Source organism: Coptis chinensis, chromosome 2 (assembly GCF_015680905.1).
Source record: "Coptis chinensis isolate HL-2020 chromosome 2, ASM1568090v1, whole genome shotgun sequence".
In the NCBI taxonomy this organism is placed as follows: Eukaryota; Viridiplantae; Streptophyta; class Magnoliopsida; order Ranunculales; family Ranunculaceae; genus Coptis; species Coptis chinensis.
The window spans coordinates 114,264,193-114,283,214 of NC_141457.1; the positions used below are offsets into that span (position 1 = coordinate 114,264,193).

Here is a 19,022-nt window from a genome sequence, read left to right on the forward strand (position 1 = left end):
AGCCCATAAACAAGGGACTGACGCTGTAAGATGTGATATAGTAAAAAACTACCTGTGGGTTAAAATATTTTTTTTGCAAGGTATATGGACTAGATACTTGCAATCTCTACAACCGGGTACAGAGATTATTTCTGTAATTGTGTTATCTTGTTGTTGATCTGAATCCGAGATGTATGTGTGCTCCGAGATATGTGTGTGCGCGCCGAGATACGAGATATAATCTCTGTACCGGTTACAGAGGAACCAGTCTCTTTTTGAACCATGCTGCCATGATCGATGGTAACAATCCTATGCATCTAGTCTAGTGAAAATGTGCAGTTCGTGGGGTAGTTTGACTTGTCAATAGGTCAAGAAGTCGTTGGTGTTGCTGTATTGAGGTTGATGGATCCGAGTTGGATGAGAAGATTTGTTCTAAAAAAGAAAATGAAATGAGAAGGTTAGTTGGCACTTGGCAGTGAGTGTACAACAGCTTGAGTCCTGTTAGGATAGTTGTCAAAAAACAAAAAAATGTGTCAGTAAAAAAGAATCAAGAAAGCTTGGGTTTGAAGAGAAGAACAACTTCTGCTGCGATAATAATAATCAGACAAACTAAAAAAAAAGGAGAAAATTTTACAAAGCAATGAAGTGCTTTAGACATAATCTATTTTACCAGCAAGAGCAGTTGGCAGTAGTTAGTGTGTCATTTAAAAATCATACATTTCACCTGTAACTTGAGCAGGTAAGCAAAGTCCCCTCCTATCTTTATTTCCCACTCACTATCTACTCTCTATATCTTCAGTCACTATTCCAATTCCAACAACTTGTTCCATTCTCTTTGATCTTTACAAACTGAAACTTTTTTGCTTCTTTTAGTCCTTCTGCAAATACACATTTAGTGTTTTTTGTTTTGTTGCCTGATTTTAACCAGCATTTCATGCTTTGAGGGTTCCATCAACAGTATATTATATATGTGGTGTGTTCATTTAAGTGCTGCAACAGTACAGAATTTCATTTTCTACTGTTTTAAGAGGTACTCATTTCTGGCCTATTCTTATGTGAGACTTGTAGCTTGAGATACCATTGTAGTTATGCTCTGTATTAGTGGTTCAAGCTTCATTTAGTAGTCATTTGGTCTTGTTCCATATAATATTATTGATGCTTGTTTGAATGAAATTAATGGTTAATTGAGTAGAGGGGATGTTTAAAAACAAAAGAACAAAAGGGAATCTGCTTTCCTTTTATATGTTTAAGTTTGGTGAGCTGTTAACTATTGTCATTCTTTACTCCTTTGTGTCCTTTATGCTCTGAAAGGTTCACTTTCTTGTCTGTGGGTCTTTTTATTGTATTAGTGTAATAAGCTTGATCTTAGGGGTTTTAGAAAGTAGAGGTAAATAGCTGGTGAGGGGTGGTAGATTATATGCCTAGTACATTGGATTTCTTCCTTTTTCTTTCAGTGTTTGGGATGCTGCAACTGACTTGGTTTCTTTTGCTTTAATTCCCTCTTGCTTATATAAAGCTGCCAAGTTTACTTGTTCCTTGTTGAGTCTGCAAGAAATTACCAACCATCTTTTAGTCAAAACCCCTTTAGCTTTTGTATTATAGACTTAACTTCTTTTTAGATTAACTAATTATTGTCTGTAATTTCTGGTTTAGGACCTCGGAATTGAGTTGTTTGGCAGTTAAATAGATCAAAATCAAAAGGTTTAACCTGTTCAACTTGGTTTCCTGAACATGGGTGACAATGGTAATCATGATCTAGGCTTTAAGCTAAGTAATGAGAACAAATTGAATTCTCGACCTTCGGAAATGTATATGGAGTCAGAAAACATTGTCAGAACAATATTGAGCTCGGAACTGTTGCCCAAATCTTCTAATGGCGCAGACTTGATCTTCAGTACTGGTTGGGACTTATCACAGAATGTGGAGTTCAAAGGCTCAGGATTGGGTTCTCACAACCCAATTTCTGTTTCGCCTTTTAGCGTTGCTATGTTGGAAACCCAGGGGACCAATGGTACCTGCCACACTCAACGATATTCAGTGGATCCCAGTCTTGTTGAGCTATCGCCAAACCTTTCTAACTTCTCGGCGATGGTTAGTTCGTTTGGCCTGTCTGAATATAATCAGATCACTAACTTCACTAGTCCTGATTACCCCTCGGCTAAGGAACATGGCATCAACAAGATCTCAAGGAAGGCAGGTAATCAGGGTGCTGTAATTCAGGGAGATATTCAAAATTCACACGAGGGCGGTAATGGATCTTCTCCTGATTCCATGAAAAGGAAAAGAGCTCCTGATTTTTCCTCTGGCATCACTCATTCTCAATTTCAGGTAGCCATAGTAATTACGTCTTATCTTCTTACTGAGTTAACAATTTAGAACCCGGATTTATATTTATTTCCATTCCCAAATAGGGTGGGGATGCGGAGCTTGAGTCAGTTGCGGGGTTGAAAGAGCAGGATGGTAAGAAACAGAAAACTGAGAAGAACCCTGGCTCACGTGGTAAGTCAACTGGAAAACAAGCAAAAGACAGTTCCCAGAATGAGCAATCTTCGAAAGATGATTACATTCATGTGAGAGCCAGACGAGGCCAAGCTACTAACAGCCACAGCCTTGCAGAAAGGGTAATTGTTTTGTTCCTTTTCAACAAAATGGTATATCCTTTATACATGTGGCAACATAGACATTGACTGTACGAATCTCCTCGACTTGCAGGTAAGAAGAGAGAAGATTAGCCAGCGTATGAAATATCTTCAAGACCTGGTTCCTGGATGTGATAAGGTAACATAATTTGGTTTGTTTTTCTTGTATCAACTGTGACATTGCTACTGAACTCTGATTGCTAGTTTATTATTCATCACAGATCACTGGGAAGGCACTAATGTTGGATGAAATCATAAACTACGTGCAATCGCTGCAGCGTCAAGTTGAGGTACTAATAAACTGTATGATTTGGTTGATTTGTTCTTCTTTACTGTACTGATTCCAACATTTCGCTTCTTCTAAAGAACAAAAACTACATTCCGACTCTTTTGGCATGTTTGTTTAGACCATATAATTATTTGACTCACCTCATGGAGCCACAATACCTTGATTGTTAGCTTTACTTAGCATATCCATGTTTCCAGCTCTAGATTGGAAATGTTCACGATGATATAAAAATTTGCGCTCTAGTCAAGATAGGCAAAATTTTCCCCACCTATTAGTAATCATCCTCAAATATGCCATTCAGAGGGGTTCCTTGAGGATTTGTGAACCCACCTTTATGTGATATTACGTAATGTGACCACTTTACAAGTGGTCATCAATCAATAACAAAGCAAGAAAATCTTCCGCCAACTCTTTATTTGTGATATAATGCCCAAAAGCAAACGTTGATATGGACATGCTAAACAGGTGTTGTTTTAAAGAGCTAAAGCCATCTAGGCTACTCTTTTTTTATGGACGAAGAATCACATTCTTTTTTAGCTAGGCTTAAGGAGCTTTGCACCCAATCCAGAGTCTGATTATGTACAATGCCAACATTTTAGGGCCTCTCGTATTCTGTTTAGAATGGGACAACTGTATCTCAATTTTTTCCCCTTTCACTGATTGAGATATTTCGTTTTTGCTTTTGCAGTTCCTGTCGATGAAACTTTCTACTGTTAATCCAGAATTGAGTGTTGATATAGAGCAGATTATATCGAAAGATGTAAGAGCAGTTTGTTGTCATGATTTAAATAAATAGCCGTTTCACGTTAAGTTTGTAATAACTTTTATTGTCAACTCAAACGTAGATTCTTTGTTCACGAGTTGGGGGTTCAACTATTCTTGGATTTGGACCAGGAATTAGCTTGTCTCACACTCATCCCCATATATCACAGGGAAGTGTAGATGGTCAATTACACCCTGTTCCACAGGTAACACTAGCAAACAGCACTTACTCTTTTCGTATAAATTGGATTATTGCTTTTCCTTCTGAGATAAATTGACTCCAGTTGGTTGATTGCAGATTCCAACGATATGGGATGATGAGTTTCAGAACTTAATTCAGATGGGCTTGATGCCTAACCCAGCTCTTGAAAGTCTAGGACTGGATGGTAAAGTTGGAACATGTTGATGGGCATTGGATTATGAATTCATGATGAACACAATTGGTCCTGAAATATGCACCAGCTCTAGGGTCTCTTTTTTCTTTTTTTTTTTTTTTTTTTTTAAAAACTTTTTTTTGTGCCGAAGGGAGAGGACGGGTGGTTATATAGTGCACCCATTCCAAGTGAAAGCATTCAACAGGCCCTCAGTTGAGTGCAATGATAATTGAAAAAAAAATTATTTGAAAGTTCGAAACACAAGAAGAGGGAGAAAATGGACAGAATTCTTCAGAGTTGTATAGTTCACAGCTCCTAACAGTTTGCTCTTCGAATTTTAGCAGAAGAAACTGACTCAGTAGACTCTGTGTATACTCACTCAGCTAGCATTGTAGATCTGTTTTAAAGAAATGATTGTTTCCAGTGGTGTTGTAATTTGAGAGAAGTCATGGAATTTAAGTACTTAATTGATTTGGTTGATATTTTTACTGAATTACATATGTTGCCAGGTTGTTGCAACGAATGAATGGTTGTGTTTCTCCCTAATTTATTAGTCCCGCCAAGAAAGAGCCTAAACCTGCACATAGCTAGGTCGTATGTGAGAAGTATATGACAAACCGTATATCCCAAGCATACATGTGATTTCTCAAGGTAAGTAAGGGTCTTAACTCCTAAGTGAACGAAGACGCCAGTGCTACACAGAGCCTATTTTGATGGGTAGTGCAAATTCTTTTTGGACAGCCAATTTCTTTAATATCAAACTCAAGAAGACAAGACAAAATGGCAACGACTAGAGATTCGGGGTGGCATAGCTCTCTCCCATTAACCATTAGAACCTGGCACGCACTGGAGCACAGCGATTCGAGAAGATTTCAAAGGTGAGAGAAAATTGAGCCGTCACTAGAGATATTCCACTGACAATGACACAAGAGTACAAAAACTTTCGAAATATATCGAAAAATACTACCGGTTTTATGTCAAACTCGGTTTTCACTTAAGAGCATTCCCAATGCAAGGGGGGGTTTGTGACTTTATTCACCTCCAAATGGTTCAAAACATTTGCCCAATGCAAAGGTGGATGTTAAGGTGACTATTTTCCCAAGTCAAAATGAAGGTGAAACCTTCAACCGAGATAGTGGTTGAGTTGTGAATTTTGGACGGGATGTTGGATTCGTCTCGCAAGTTTTTTTTTTTTTTTAAATTTCATACGGAATATTTCATTCTATCCGGAGTGTTTTTTCGATTTTTACGTCCAGACCGAATCTAACATCCCGTCCAAGATTAATATTCACCTTTGCATTGGCAGCTTCACCTTACTTTTCACCAAAACGGTGGAAAAAAAAGAGGGGAAATAGTGACTTGGGTTGGGACTTGGGAATGCTCTAACATAAACATAACACCAATATATCGATAGTTTTAGTGTTGATTGAAAAAAATCAGGTGATCGTTCATGGCAGTTTCTGGACATTTATCATTTCCATTTTTGAGCCCAAGTCCAACAACCATTCCTCGAACACAACAACAGAAACATCTTCTTCTTCTTCTCCACTTGCAAACTTTCTGTCAATTACGAGCTTCTTCTTCTTCTTCTTCTAGAAGAATTTCGCACTACTATACTCGAGATGCCGGCATCATCACCGACCCTCGAAATTGGAGTAGTGCGAGATTCACTAATCTCGTCAACGATAATTACGATTATGGTGATGATTACGATTCTGATGATGAAGATGAAGATGACGAAGATAGGAGTTTAGATCTTCTTGTTCGATTTATTCAAAATATGTTCAGAAAGATCTCTAAACGTGCCCGAAAAGCCGTCCGATCCGTTCTCCCTGTTTCCATCTCCACCAAACTCGTATTGATTCTCTCAACTTGTTTTCCTACAATTTAGTTTTGTAAAGCCTTAATCTTGTCTGGTTTTGATACAGGTCGGGTTCTCTGTAAATGGAGTTATCATATTGGCGTTTTTGTGGATTTTGAAGGCATTTCTTGAGGTAATAATATTTATTTTTGTTGATATGGTTGTTTTGATTTCAAAACCTTACAGTACATTGTCAACTTCTTTGCTTAGCCAAATTTGATCAAACTTAATGACCGTGTATACATAAACCAAAATGAGGACCAGGAAATCTATGAGGAAATTCTACGGCTTTTGGGTTCTTTTAGTGTAGATATTGGGACAATACCTAAGAATAAAAGAAAGTTTGAATTCAATGTGACCCGTTTGTTATATATAAGCTCTGTTGCATGGGTACGCTTGACTATTCCTCTGTAGGCTTTTGGGTTATTTGAGTGTATATATTGGGACAAAACAGACCCTAATTCTCAAATTTTGAATTCAAATGTGACCCCAAACCAGTTTGTTACCCATGCAACACAGTATATAAGTGCTGTTGAGGCGGGGCAGGAACTCTTTGCCCATTGTGTGTCTGAAGAGATTGTAACTGCAGAAGTTGTTTTACAATAGCCAGTACAAATACCACAATCCTTTCGAAATATTAAGTAATTGACATGTTTTCAAACCTATGGATGACTAAAAAAAGTTAGGCATGTATAAAGCTAAAAGGTACAAGGAAGTCAAAAGATTTAGCTATTGTTAGATGATTGCAGGTGAAGTGCATGTTCGCTGTATGCAGTTAATGTTCTATCTCAGAACTGTATTTATAGCTTTTCTTGTGCCACCGTATATTTTGTTACTTGTATAGAAAGGCAGAGTGGTCTTTAAATTTTAAAAAGAGCTATTAAACCTTGGGATTTTCTAACAACTTCTCCATGTTTATATCCTTTAGGTTGTTTGCACCTTTGGAAGTCTAGTGTTTGTAAGCATCTTACTTATTCGGGGAACTTGGTCCGGCATATCCTATTTACAAGACACTCGCCACCGTAATTCAAATATTGATGGTGAGAACAGTGCGTGGACTGGTGCACAGCCTGCAAGTTGATGTGTTTCTTCATACTACATTTTTGAAAGGCTAAAGGTGCCTATTAATATCCCGGAGAGAGAATCTCTGTAACGATAGGGAAGCAATTGAAAAAGGTTGATCAGATAACAAGACAATTGCTCCGGAGGCTTGGAAGAATCCATGGTGACTGGTCAATTACAGCCTGGGCCTTGTTTTACTGAGAAAACCAACAGCGAGCTATTTAGATTGTATTGGTTCTGATGTAATAATGGAAGCAGGTTGCCGCCATGTTGCATACGCTGGTCCAACACCTAACATGGACTACCTCTGTTTACTATAATAATTTTTAATTCTCATCATATTCTATTACTTTCATTAGCGTTAAGATGTTTGTACTACTGCTTATCAGTCATCAGTTTTAAGTACTAGTAAATGAGCCCAGTAACGTTAATGTTTGTCTTGGTGGATTGAAATATTTTCTGAGAACTTTATTTAACAAACCTAATGTCTCAATTTATCAGTGCAAGTCTGTAACAAACCTAATGCTCGATTCTAATACGCTTCCAATAAACTCGCTGTCGCAAGTTTTTGTAATCATCATACATCCAATCCAGAAAAGTATCAATCCATTCTTTACACCTAGAATGATTGGCAGCATCAATTCTATTTGGAAGTACAGAAAAAACAAGAAAGAACACCTTTTAAAATTTATTCCTTAAAATAATATTCCCAGAAGGCAAGTAACTCATGTACAACTTCCTTCCAATGAAAGAGTTGTAACCTAGCATCAATCTTAAGTTTCCAGATTCTCTCAACAGTATTAACATTCAAAGATGTGCATTGGCCAGGAAGGTGTTCTGTGTTCAATGCGATATAGAGAAATAACCATTTGCACCACCTAGCAACTCAGGTCTGGTGTGGGTTAGGAGTTAGGACAATGGTGTTTTTTATGGTTACGGAACAGATGCCCTATCCTCCGATTGAGGTTCCAAGAGCTATGATGTGCCTGACTTTCGATTAACAAGAAATAAGGTCCAAGGCCCATTTTCAGGGTAAAATCACGTGACTAAGAACAAGGCCTTTCTCAGGTCAACGAAGGAGTTGCCACAAATGCCACAAATCTACGAGGATTGCTAGCGTCCTGTCCCTTTATGGGGGGTAGGAGTGTAGGACCATCCTACCTCTCTAGATACAAAACAAAGGTGACCAGTTACTTTCAAATTTCAAAGAACTAAAAGTCTAAAACCTACGGTTAGAACTCTCTCAAATGAGTCTCAGTCCTCAAAGTATCACATGCACATTTGCCTCTACAATTCGGAGTTTTGTGAAAAATCATCTCTAGATGGAGGCAAATGTAGAGTTATCACTTGTCTAGCCGCATTTGTAAAGTTTTTACTATGTTTACACATTATACACTTAAGAGTAAGAATGTCAGATGCACACCATATTGCTGCACTATATAATCTAGGGGTGGGCAATGGGCCAGGTCGGGCTAGTCCGGCCCTAAACATTTAAAGTCTTTCAGTTATTAGGGCTTTAAAGTCTTTTCGGTTATTAGAATTTTTGGGCCAAAATTCTAAAAAGTCCCCATAATAGGGCGCATGTATAAGTCTAAATTTGAAGCCTCGACCCTATCCTAAGCCCCATCTTTAACAGTTTAGAGCCGGGTCGGGCCGGACTATATATTTTTTTTTTTCTTGACGTGGTTTTAAAACTCATTTATATTACAAAAAAATTCAAAGATTTACAAACTCAAAGTCCCACCACTTTGAAATTTGAATAACAACCAATCTAGTAATAATTCTTGATAAGTCCAACAATTTAAAATGCATATCCACAATCTAATAAACCCAAAGTATATAGAGACTCATATTTATATTTCAAAATTACAGTTAAAATGCACAAGACACATTTTGGAATGAGCTTTCACTGACATAAATTCGTTATTTTTTGTACTCAAATCTCACCAAAATTACATTTAACATTGAAGAACACAAAGACAAATAAGAGTATGGAATGAGTTTTTACTGACGTCAACCTATTTTTCATTAGGCTAGTGCCCAGTGCTCATTATTATTCTTGGCGACTAGGTTAGACGGGGAGTTGTGAGGTGTACGTGAGTTGTGAGATAGAAACAATTAGGTTTACAAGTTTTTATGATATAAGACAAGTTATTAGAAGTACCCATACGGTAAGTGATAAATTACAAAGGACAATGTTATTTTAATTGAAAATATGTAACAAGGAGTTGGATAGTTTTAATTGTGTATTTTATAGTGAAATTATAACTAGGGCTTGGTTAGGGTCGGGCCTATATTTCAGAACCTTATCCCCGACCACCCTTTAGAAGGCATTAGGGCGGTCGGCCTACATACTAAACTCTGTGAGGGCTTTAGTTGTGAGGGCTTTATAGGGTTTAGGGTCGGGTCGGTCAGGGCCGGGTTAGGGTTGTTAGGGCCAAATTCCCACCCCTAATATAATCTACATGGGATTTTGTAATGCAAGATTTTCCAAGCTGGCCATTATGCCTTGTAATCTGGGGTGTATTTCCCATGAGATGATTATTCTACAATGTTTTCATTGCTCTCTTCTTGATGGCTTTATGGGAATCAACTTTGTTAAAATCTCCTTTAGAGTGCCAAACCCCCTCTCTTTTGGAGGCTTTTGCAAAAAAAAAAAATGATAGATCCGTCATGCTGTTGCTGAAGGTGAGCATTTGTTAAAATTGTATTCCGGCTCTAGGGGCTCTTTCTTATTTTTCGCCTCAAGGGAAAAGATTTCATTTGTTACAAAATCACAATATAAATTTACACCAATGAAAAGGAGAGCAAGGCATTTAACAAACATAGACATAAGAGATAATGTGACCTAATAGGCTAATAAATGTGAGTACATTTTTTTTTTCCAAAAACATAGACAGGTTGGGTACAAGGTAATGCTAGATTCTACTTGAGGAACACATTATAGATCTTTCAAGAAAAGTATGATCTTAAGTGTTTTCCTCGACATAGTGACAATACTCACCAAAAAAGCCAAACTGATCTAATACATTGAGTAACACATATTTGAGTATTAAAAGGATCTTTAATAACACTATCGAGAATCGAACAATCCAAAATCTTAATTTCTCATTTCATGTTTCCTATTAACTTTACTCTAGAAGATTAATTGTACTCCCGTTTCTAACTCCTTAAAACGGGTTATTTAGATTTTGGTACCACTTTTTACACCAATATTAGGAGATAGTACTAGGGATGGCAATGGGTTGGATCGGTCCGGATATATGCAAATCCAAAACCGATCCGCTTTTCAACAATACAGACCCATAATCGGATCCGACCCGAACGGATATTTGAGTTAGAGAACCAGAACCGAACCGAAAACTTTTTTTTTATTCCGATCCGATCCGTTCCGAACCAATAAGCTCAATTTCAACTCGGTCCGAGTTTTTTATAATTGGATCATAATTTTCGTTATATAAATATTAAATAATTTTTTTTTTACTAAATACAAAAACAAAGTACACAAATCCAAAAGACATAATGAATTATTTGAAATCCAAATTTGTAAGGAAGGATTTTCCTTTAGATAGAAACCATCTTTTTATTATGTAAAAAAATATTATAATATTACATATGCATTTTGCATATTTTATTTTGAAACTTTAAATATTGCAATGTTGCATAAGGTAATAGAAATATATGGTGGAGGAAAATTAGGAAGAATAAGAGTAAAAATTTTAATCGGATCAGGCCTATAACGGTTCGGTACATACTTAATCCAGAACCAATCCAATAAGAGTCCGGTTCTAATTTTCAAGACCCAGAACCGGTCCAATATACTAACTACCTGATCCAGACCCGTTTTTATTGGTTCGGACCGGATCGGATATAAGTTCTTACCCGACCCATTGCCAGCCTAGATAGTACCAAATTTAAAAAAATTAGGAAATAGTACAATTTCTATCAGTTGACCGAAGTCAAACTGTTTCAATCTGTCATGATTTTCATAATGTCCACAATACCCTCAGGGTTTTTTAGACTTTGGTACCACTTTTTAGACCGATATTAGGAAATAGTACCAAATTTTAAAAAAAATAGGAAATAGTACCACTTCTGTCAGTTGACCAAGTTGACCGAAGTCGCACTGTTCACAAAACATGCATGCCCGAGTTAAATAATTTCACCTCCGATATTTCGTCCTTTATACTTTCGATATTTACCATGCCAACACTACCAAATATTCATTCCGAGAGAGATTAGCATCAAGTGGTACTAATGGACTATGGAAGTTCTCCTACATCATTGAAGCATGCAAATCCTCTGAAGGTGTTTCCAGCTCCCTCAAAACCACCAACTATAACTCGCTAGGAAAAACTTGAAAAATTAAAATTGAAAGACAAAGACATGAATACTTACATTGCAAAGCAATCAGAGACATCGACAAAACCTTTGAGGAAATAGTAATCACAGCAATCAACCACAGCATGCAAGCAACCATCTCTGTCGTCGACATGAAACTTCAGACAGTGAATATGATAATATTCAACACAATTCACATCATACGAAGAGAAAGTCCCTACAAGCCAGACCATGCATATCACTCCGTTTCCCAAATGAAACATACATGTGTATCTTGCTAGACGATCGTGAAGATTTATTGACTTGACAACCTTTTCTAAACCATGCACGGAATGAAGTCTTGCCCTCCCTGGACTAGATCATAGGCATACAATTCCTTTTTAGGCAAACAGAACATGTATAGACGGTCATCTACAATAACACTTCCACCCCGGTTCATATAGCAGTCATTTCTTATAGGCAAGGTTAGATCATATTTTCATAAATGAGTAGATACATCAAAATAACACTCACAAACGCCATTGTAGAACACAAGAATCTTCTTCTGTTTTTCATAAACTATGGGCATACCAACCCTACTCTTTAAAAGGTTAATAACCTTTTCAGAATGATAAGGTAAACCTTCCCACCTATTCATAGCTGGATCAAAACCTCTACCCACGGCTCCTCGGTAGAACCGAATATATAAATTTTCCCATCCAAAACAGTCGTTAAAGCCGTAGACTTGCCACCGTACATTGCAGTGCCCACACTCATACTAGCAGTCTTACCAAAATAGGGAGTGTCAATGACCTGGACAGTCGATGATATTCAGGCAGCTGAGAATCACAATCAAGACCTCCAATAATATAAGCTTTAGAGTCTACTGAAGCACATATAAATCCATAAAGAAGGAAGCTCCCATAATAAACAAGGGACATATTTAATTTTACTTTTACTACTACCAGTATCAAAGGTCGGATTTAACTCGTACAAGCGGTAATTACCTTTCATAAATACAACAAAGCACACGGTCATCTCTTCCTCCGCTACGTTGCCAGTTGGGCAGTTAACTATGCGAAGACAATGTTTCTTGGTTTCACTATTTATATTCAATTTTCTCTGCTTCATAAACTTTAATCCTATTCTCAACATCCCAAGTTTTGCTCCTAATCTAAACATCTCGTCTCCTTTTGTAACTAAAAGGTTTATTCTTGATTTAAAATTTTAATTCTTTTGGAAAAAATAAATAAATAGTTCAGAAAGCCTGTGTTCCGGTTGTATCAAGGTTTAGGCTCGACCCAAAACGATAATACGACATATCAATTACACATTTACACAACTACCTTGTCTCTCGATGTTCTGGCCTAAATTTTTTTGTGAAGATGGCAACAGTAGATTCGGAATGAACATTTGGCAGTGTTGGCATGGTAAATATCGAAAGTATAAAGGACGAAATACCAAAGGTGAAATTATTTAACTCGGGCATGCATGTTTTGTGAACAGTGCGACTTCGGTCAACTGACAGAAGTGGTATTATTTCCTAATTTTTTTGAAATTTGGTACTATTTCTTAATATTGGTCTAAAAAGTGGTACCAAAGTCTAAAAAACTCTGAGGGTATTATGGACATTATAAAAATCTGAACAGATTTTCCTAATTTTTGAAATCGGTATTTGACCAAAGTCTAAATCATGGACCAAAATATCGCCGACTGATCGGTATATTGGTACTATTTTTCCCACCGAATAATTTTTTTTCCGAAAAAACTTTATATCGCCGATATATCGATTTCCGATAATATATCGGTTGACTTTTTGACTAAAATAAAATGGTACCAAATATTTCGTCTAAATAACCCCTTTTCCGAAAAATAGTTTGGAATAGTCACTAACTATGTCTTATGAATTGGAGTAGATTTGAGCATTACTCTTTTTATCTGGAAATAATGTCATCAACCTACAACATTTCTTACAATTCAAACTATTTATACTAATATGGTATAATGACATAAATTTTATTGAAGGATTTTAGAGACAGTATGTGTTGAGCATATACCACACCTCAGACGTAATTCAATAATATACCGAGCTACTATGAGATTCCCAATCCATCCTAACAATGCACCCCCACAATTAGAATCCTTAAATACATTAGAAAAAATCGGGATGAAAACTTTTTTGAGTATATAATCACAAAAACTCTATGCTGATTTAATCACAACGACATCAAACAATTACGTGAAATTCACAAATAAAATCGATATTAAACGACATAGTCCTATCAATGCAGGATATATATATCTAGGCATCTAGTTGAATTGTATTGGCGTATAGCCAACAACTCTCATCTTTCATCTGTGGCCATCCACATGGAGAAATAAAAAGGGAATAAAAATGACTAATGGACCTACACAGAATGAAAAAGAATATAACATATTTTATCACTCCGGTAAAAGTGTGTATGCTCATAGTTCACCTCTACATATCATCCACCAGGAGTGGAGAGTGGACAACTTTTGAATTTGTATCATTGAGAATTATGATAAAGTGCTTTCTTTTACAAATTTATCCAAGTAAAATTTGATTATATTTTAGATTGGTATTATATTTGGATGAGCATTTAGTTTATCTCATTCTAAAGTCTGACTCTACTTTTTAGTAGTCGTATACATTTTTGTGTGAGTTAGTTATTATATATTTTTATTGGAACCCAATATGATTATTATCAAAAAAAAAAAAACCAGTCACGTTATAGTAGAAGATTGTAGATAAATTTTTGACCATATAAGCAAATAGAGGAATGCTAGTAGGCACCTTGGACTCTTGGAGCTGGGAGTATATTCAGTCGCATCACCTATCCGTTTGCATTCTTGTTCGCAAATTTGACAATTTGGATGCGGATGCGGAGTGACATTGGTAATGTCGCCGAATTTTTTTTTTGGACTTTGACCAGAACCATGCACCATGCTGGTGCTTGGCAGACGCTACTAATAATGTCAGCGAGTTTTTTTTTTTTTTTTTTTTTTTTTTTACTTTTCAATTTGGCGGCCGTTGGAAATGTTGCATGAGTTTTTTTTCACTTGGTGGCGACGATGATAATGTTATGTTGACAATAATAAAATCTTGGTGTAGCCCCGGTACCAATAATAATAGCGTAGGGTCTACAATCGCATTTGCGATTGATATTTGCAACCAATTAAAGTTGGTCAAAATTTGCGACCAATTTATCTATTTTTTTTTTTTTATTTGAAGAATATACTACCACCACCTAGAAATGCTCTTAGATGCTAAGTGCTAATACATTCATTCGAATTATCAAAAAAAATAAGCTAACACATTCATTCACAAACTCATTAAAATTGTTTGAAAACAAAAACAAAATCCACAAGTCCAATTACAATTGTGTACAAGGCTACCAGGCAACGTGGCCAAGGTGGAATGGAACACATTTGATTGTTCAAACCTAATTATGCATTTTCTATTTATCTTTACTTTTATCAAAAAAAAACAGACATACTTTATGCATGCTTACATTTTATAGTGTTAGATTATTAATCCACGAGTTTACTTCACCTTTCACCATAGATGATTTAATTATGGACTTATGGTTGCTTGACCCGGAAGAAAGTGTACTTTTGACCTTAGAGGAATGGATCAATGAAAAGGGACCACATCTTATTTTAGTGTTTAAAGTTCACCAGTTTGGACTTCAGATAAAATAAATAAATAAAAAGGTTTATTAACTTTTAGCTCCACATTTTATATGGTATTCACCGTTTAGCCCCATTTGATTCGCTTATTAGTTTTAAGCTCCATTTTTGTTAGTTGACTTAGTCCACTTTAATACCATCCTGTGGGAATGTGAGATAGTAAAATAGTAAAATCCTTTCAATACGGGACGTGGTATTGGCGACAAAAAGTAAAACAATAATAGTTATTATTTATATATTTTTTACACTTCACATACCCATAGTTCTACTACGGCGATTCTTGTGAAAATCTCATATCCCACGGCAGACAACCGGCCAGCGAGATCGCATATAATCCACAAAGCCAGCCGGCGCTTCTTGCTGGCACATTTTTTTTTTTGTATTTTTTGCTTTTTTTCACTTCAAATTTTGCATATTAAACACACACGACATATGGATACCTCATTTTCTTCTTTAAAGTTTATTTATATACTCCAAGAACAATACCAAAATCATGACAAAAAAAAAATACAATCGAGACATAATTTTGCTATCTTGCGGCAAATATTTTCATATGCTATAAGAAAATTTTGTGATCAAATTAATAAAGAAGAGTTTTGATAATTAACACAAGCAAAGACTCCATTTTAGTAAACAAAATCATCTCGCGACAACTAATTTTTTTTTTATAGTGGCTATTAAAGAAAAATTAAAAAAAAAAAAAAAAAAAAAAATCCACGGCACCCACCTTTCGTGGGATATGGGATATCGCGACAACCCGATACCGTGGATTGTGCGATCCCGCGGCAGGTCCTTGCCGTTAGTGTTTTTTGTATATTTAATTGAGGAGTACTAGTACCGTTGAATTGGTCAAAGGGGTGCTAGTCCCATTTATAGGAGTGCCAATACCGCGACCCTTTAATACTTTCTCAAAACTCAAAAGTAAGAGTTTGTAGGTATATATGTTACATATTTCAGACCAAAAATTTTAAATTTCAATTCTTTAAGATCTCAAGAATCTTCCAAAATTAATTGTAACACTATGTTGCTCATAAACATAAAATAAAAATATAGGGGTATAAAATGGGCTGAGGCGCTGAACTGGGCCAGTCCTCAAATCATGAAGCCTTCATAACTTGAGGGTTGGGCCTATATTAGTCATCTATTTAGATAATTGAGGGTTAGATTGGATTACTCTCTTAAACTATTTATTTACATTACAATATTGTTAAATTGATACGCGATAACTCAATCTCAATTTTGGTTAATGTACCTAATTAGTAATTTGACTCAAATTTGTAAAATAATCAAATTCAAAAGTTTAATTCTTAGGTTCTATGTGCTAATGTATTACATTCCATGAATCAATAAAAAGTATATACGAGACCAAATATAATGTGGTGTTGTAGGTTGTAGAATAATTTGTATGTTCATTAGTTGAAGTTGATTAAAAACATTACTAAAAATTATATCACATCACTCTAATTTATATTTTATTATAACTTATACATAGAGAAATGACCCGGGTTCATATCCATATCTAAGCCCTTACTAAAAATTAAATCCCCTTTAAAATGCAAAAAATTCCATAGTGAGTTTTTAACAAAACAAATTAAATTGCACTTGAGGGCTTAAATTTAATCAGTAACAAAAACAAATTTTTTCACCTAAACCGGTTCACCCATGGGTGGAGCAGGTCGGGGGGACTTGAGGGCTTTTTTACATCCATAGTGAATTTTTATCCATAGTGACTAGTAGTTAGTAACAAAAAACAAACAGCGTGTGAATTGGCATCACCTAAACGGTTCAACACATATGAAATTGCTATGGGAGTCCCTCGTGTCCCAATAAGTATACATCCAATATTATAATTAATCTATGTAACACGAAATACATTCCAAGACCCAAGTAAATGTAATGTTCTGAAAAGGAATGGAGTATATGGTTTGGAAAGGTGCTCGTTCTACTGAAGTGTGAAGTCCTGATAAATGGAGTCATGGAGAATACAATTGCGTATTTTGCATTAATACTATCACAAAAATGTGCATCAATCCAAGTGGGGTGGTCATAAAAGAAGGGAAAAATAGACGACCAAATAACCCTATGAACTGAACAAGACCTGTCATTATCTTTCTCAAAATTGAAAAAATTGCACAGCACAGACAGGAAGATTACCCCACAGGCCCACACACTATCTCAAACCCGTGTTTACCAAACCCAAGTTAGTGCTTCTCACACTATTCCACTTCCCAAATCTTCCTGTTCTCTATTCCCTCCTCCAACTCTCCAATACCGTACACTCATTTCTCTCTCTCTCTCTCTCTATTACACAACTGAAAACAAAGCTCAAAAGAAGAAGAAGAAGTATAGATAAATGAGTTCTTGGGGTTCTTATATTCTCATCTCTTTTCTACCGTTTTTGTTTCTAACATGTTATCACATACAACCAAGTTCAGCAGATCCAGATGATGAAGCTTGTCTGACAAACTTAAAAGCATCACTTGAAGACCCAACAAATAGTCTAAGAAACTGGACTAAAACCACTTTTGCAAACCCATGTAGTGGTTTCACTTCTTACCTTCAAGGTGCTACTTGTAACAACGGTAGAATCTACAAACTTTCACTACCTAACCTATCTCTTCGTGGTTCTATCTCACCTTATCTTTCAAACTGTACCAACCTACAATCTCTTGATCTCTCTTCAAACGCAATCACTGGTTCCATTCCACCTGATCTTCAAATACTTGTTAATCTTGCTGTTCTTAATCTATCTTCTAATCGTCTAAATGGCCCAATACCTCCACAGCTTGCACTGTGTGCTTACCTAAATGTTATAGATCTACATAACAATTTACTCAGTGGTCAAATTCCTCAACAGTTAGGTTCCCTTGTTAGGCTTTCGGCTTTCGATGTTTCCAATAATCGATTATCAGGCCCAGTACCAATTTCACTTGGGAATAGAAGTGGGAATTTGCCAAAGTTCAATGCTACTTCATTTCAAGGGAACAAGGATCTTTTTGGATACCCATTGCCACCTGCGAAAGGTAAAGGGCTATCGATAATGGCCATTGTTGGGATTGGTTTGGGAAGTGGGTTTTTGAGCTTGGTTCTTAGCTTCACTGCTGTTTGTATTTGGTTAAGGGTTACTGAACATGGTATGTCTGCTGAAGAAGGAAAAATTAGTCAACTGATGCCAGATTATTGAGCTGGAGTTTTTGATTTTGAATTGAAATCAATCAACCCCCATTTGTGTTTTTTCCAATTTCTTCAAGATTTCATCTTTACCTTTCTCTTTCTAATTTTATTTTTCAGGTTAACATTTTTTTTTCTTAATAACAATTTTCCTACCATGTAAAGTGTAATTGAAATATGAATTTTTTTTAGTGAATGAATGAATGAATGAATACTGATGATAACTTTCTCTCTCATCAATTCATTGAGGTTGCTCTCATGTTTTTTCCGCACTGAGCTACTGCACTACTGCTGCAGCTGCAGTTGTCTCGTGAAATATCCTGTGAACTTACCGTGCGTTTGAAAAATGAGCAATAAATACAAGGATTTGGACAATTTTGCTGGCAGACATTGAGTAAGAGGATGTCTCTGAGATTGCTTTCTTAATTAATAGGTAAACTTGCCTCTACAGTTATTACTTATTACGGGAAAAAAAAACACAAACAGATGAAGGTTTAAACTTCAAAATTGAAAATAACCTTTGGGGCTAAAATGGCAAAAGAGAGTGCGTTTAATAATAAGAAAGTAATAAGCAGCACAGACAGGACCTGGACCAGAAATGTCTTTAAGTGGCACTTTACTTTCACAAAGTCAGTACAGGTACCAAGTTGTTCAAGTTTAGTATTTTTTCTTTAGGTCGAAAAGTTTAGATAAGAGTATAAGACAAAACCAGTCTAAATGAATAATGCTTCATCTGAACTCTGGAGATAGAATATCCAACCAAGGCCCAACATGTATTTAAGTGGAATTTTTCAGCCGAGGGCTCAGGTACCAAGTTGTTTGGGCTCAGCGTTTTTCTTTAGGTCGAAGAGTTT

The 19,022-nt window shown here is 36.1% G+C and overlaps 3 protein-coding genes across 4 annotated transcripts; all 3 read left to right on the forward strand.

Annotated features, from left to right (window-relative positions):
* Nucleotides 1-523: 523 nt before the first annotated feature.
* Nucleotides 524-4,523, forward strand: LOC147520988 (uncharacterized). 2 transcript variants are annotated; one of them, XM_086592520.1, is made up of 8 exons: nt 524-718; nt 1,633-2,307; nt 2,391-2,600; nt 2,692-2,757; nt 2,840-2,908; nt 3,596-3,667; nt 3,753-3,875; nt 3,968-4,523. In XM_086592520.1, exons 2-8 carry the CDS (start codon nt 1,711-1,713, stop codon nt 4,073-4,075), a joined length of 1,245 nt encoding a protein of 414 aa, XP_086448646.1. In that variant the 5' UTR covers nt 524-718; nt 1,633-1,710; the 3' UTR covers nt 4,076-4,523. The 2 variants fall into 2 exon arrangements, with proteins under 2 accessions (XP_086448646.1, XP_086448645.1); XM_086592519.1 differs by having other exon boundaries at nt 649-1,009.
* Nucleotides 4,524-5,333: 810 nt separating this feature from the next.
* Nucleotides 5,334-7,315, forward strand: LOC147520989 (ATP phosphoribosyltransferase regulatory subunit). Its single transcript, XM_086592521.1, has 3 exons — nt 5,334-5,898; nt 5,972-6,037; nt 6,833-7,315. Exons 1-3 carry the CDS (start codon nt 5,494-5,496, stop codon nt 6,983-6,985), a joined length of 624 nt encoding a protein of 207 aa, XP_086448647.1. The 5' UTR covers nt 5,334-5,493; the 3' UTR covers nt 6,986-7,315.
* Nucleotides 7,316-17,231: 9,916 nt separating this feature from the next.
* Nucleotides 17,232-18,402, forward strand: LOC147520990 (receptor-like protein 44). Its single transcript, XM_086592522.1, has one exon. The coding sequence runs from the start codon at nt 17,351-17,353 to the stop codon at nt 18,179-18,181; it is 831 nt and encodes a 276-aa protein (XP_086448648.1). The 5' UTR covers nt 17,232-17,350; the 3' UTR covers nt 18,182-18,402.
* The last annotated feature ends 620 nt before the right edge of the window (nt 18,403-19,022 follow it).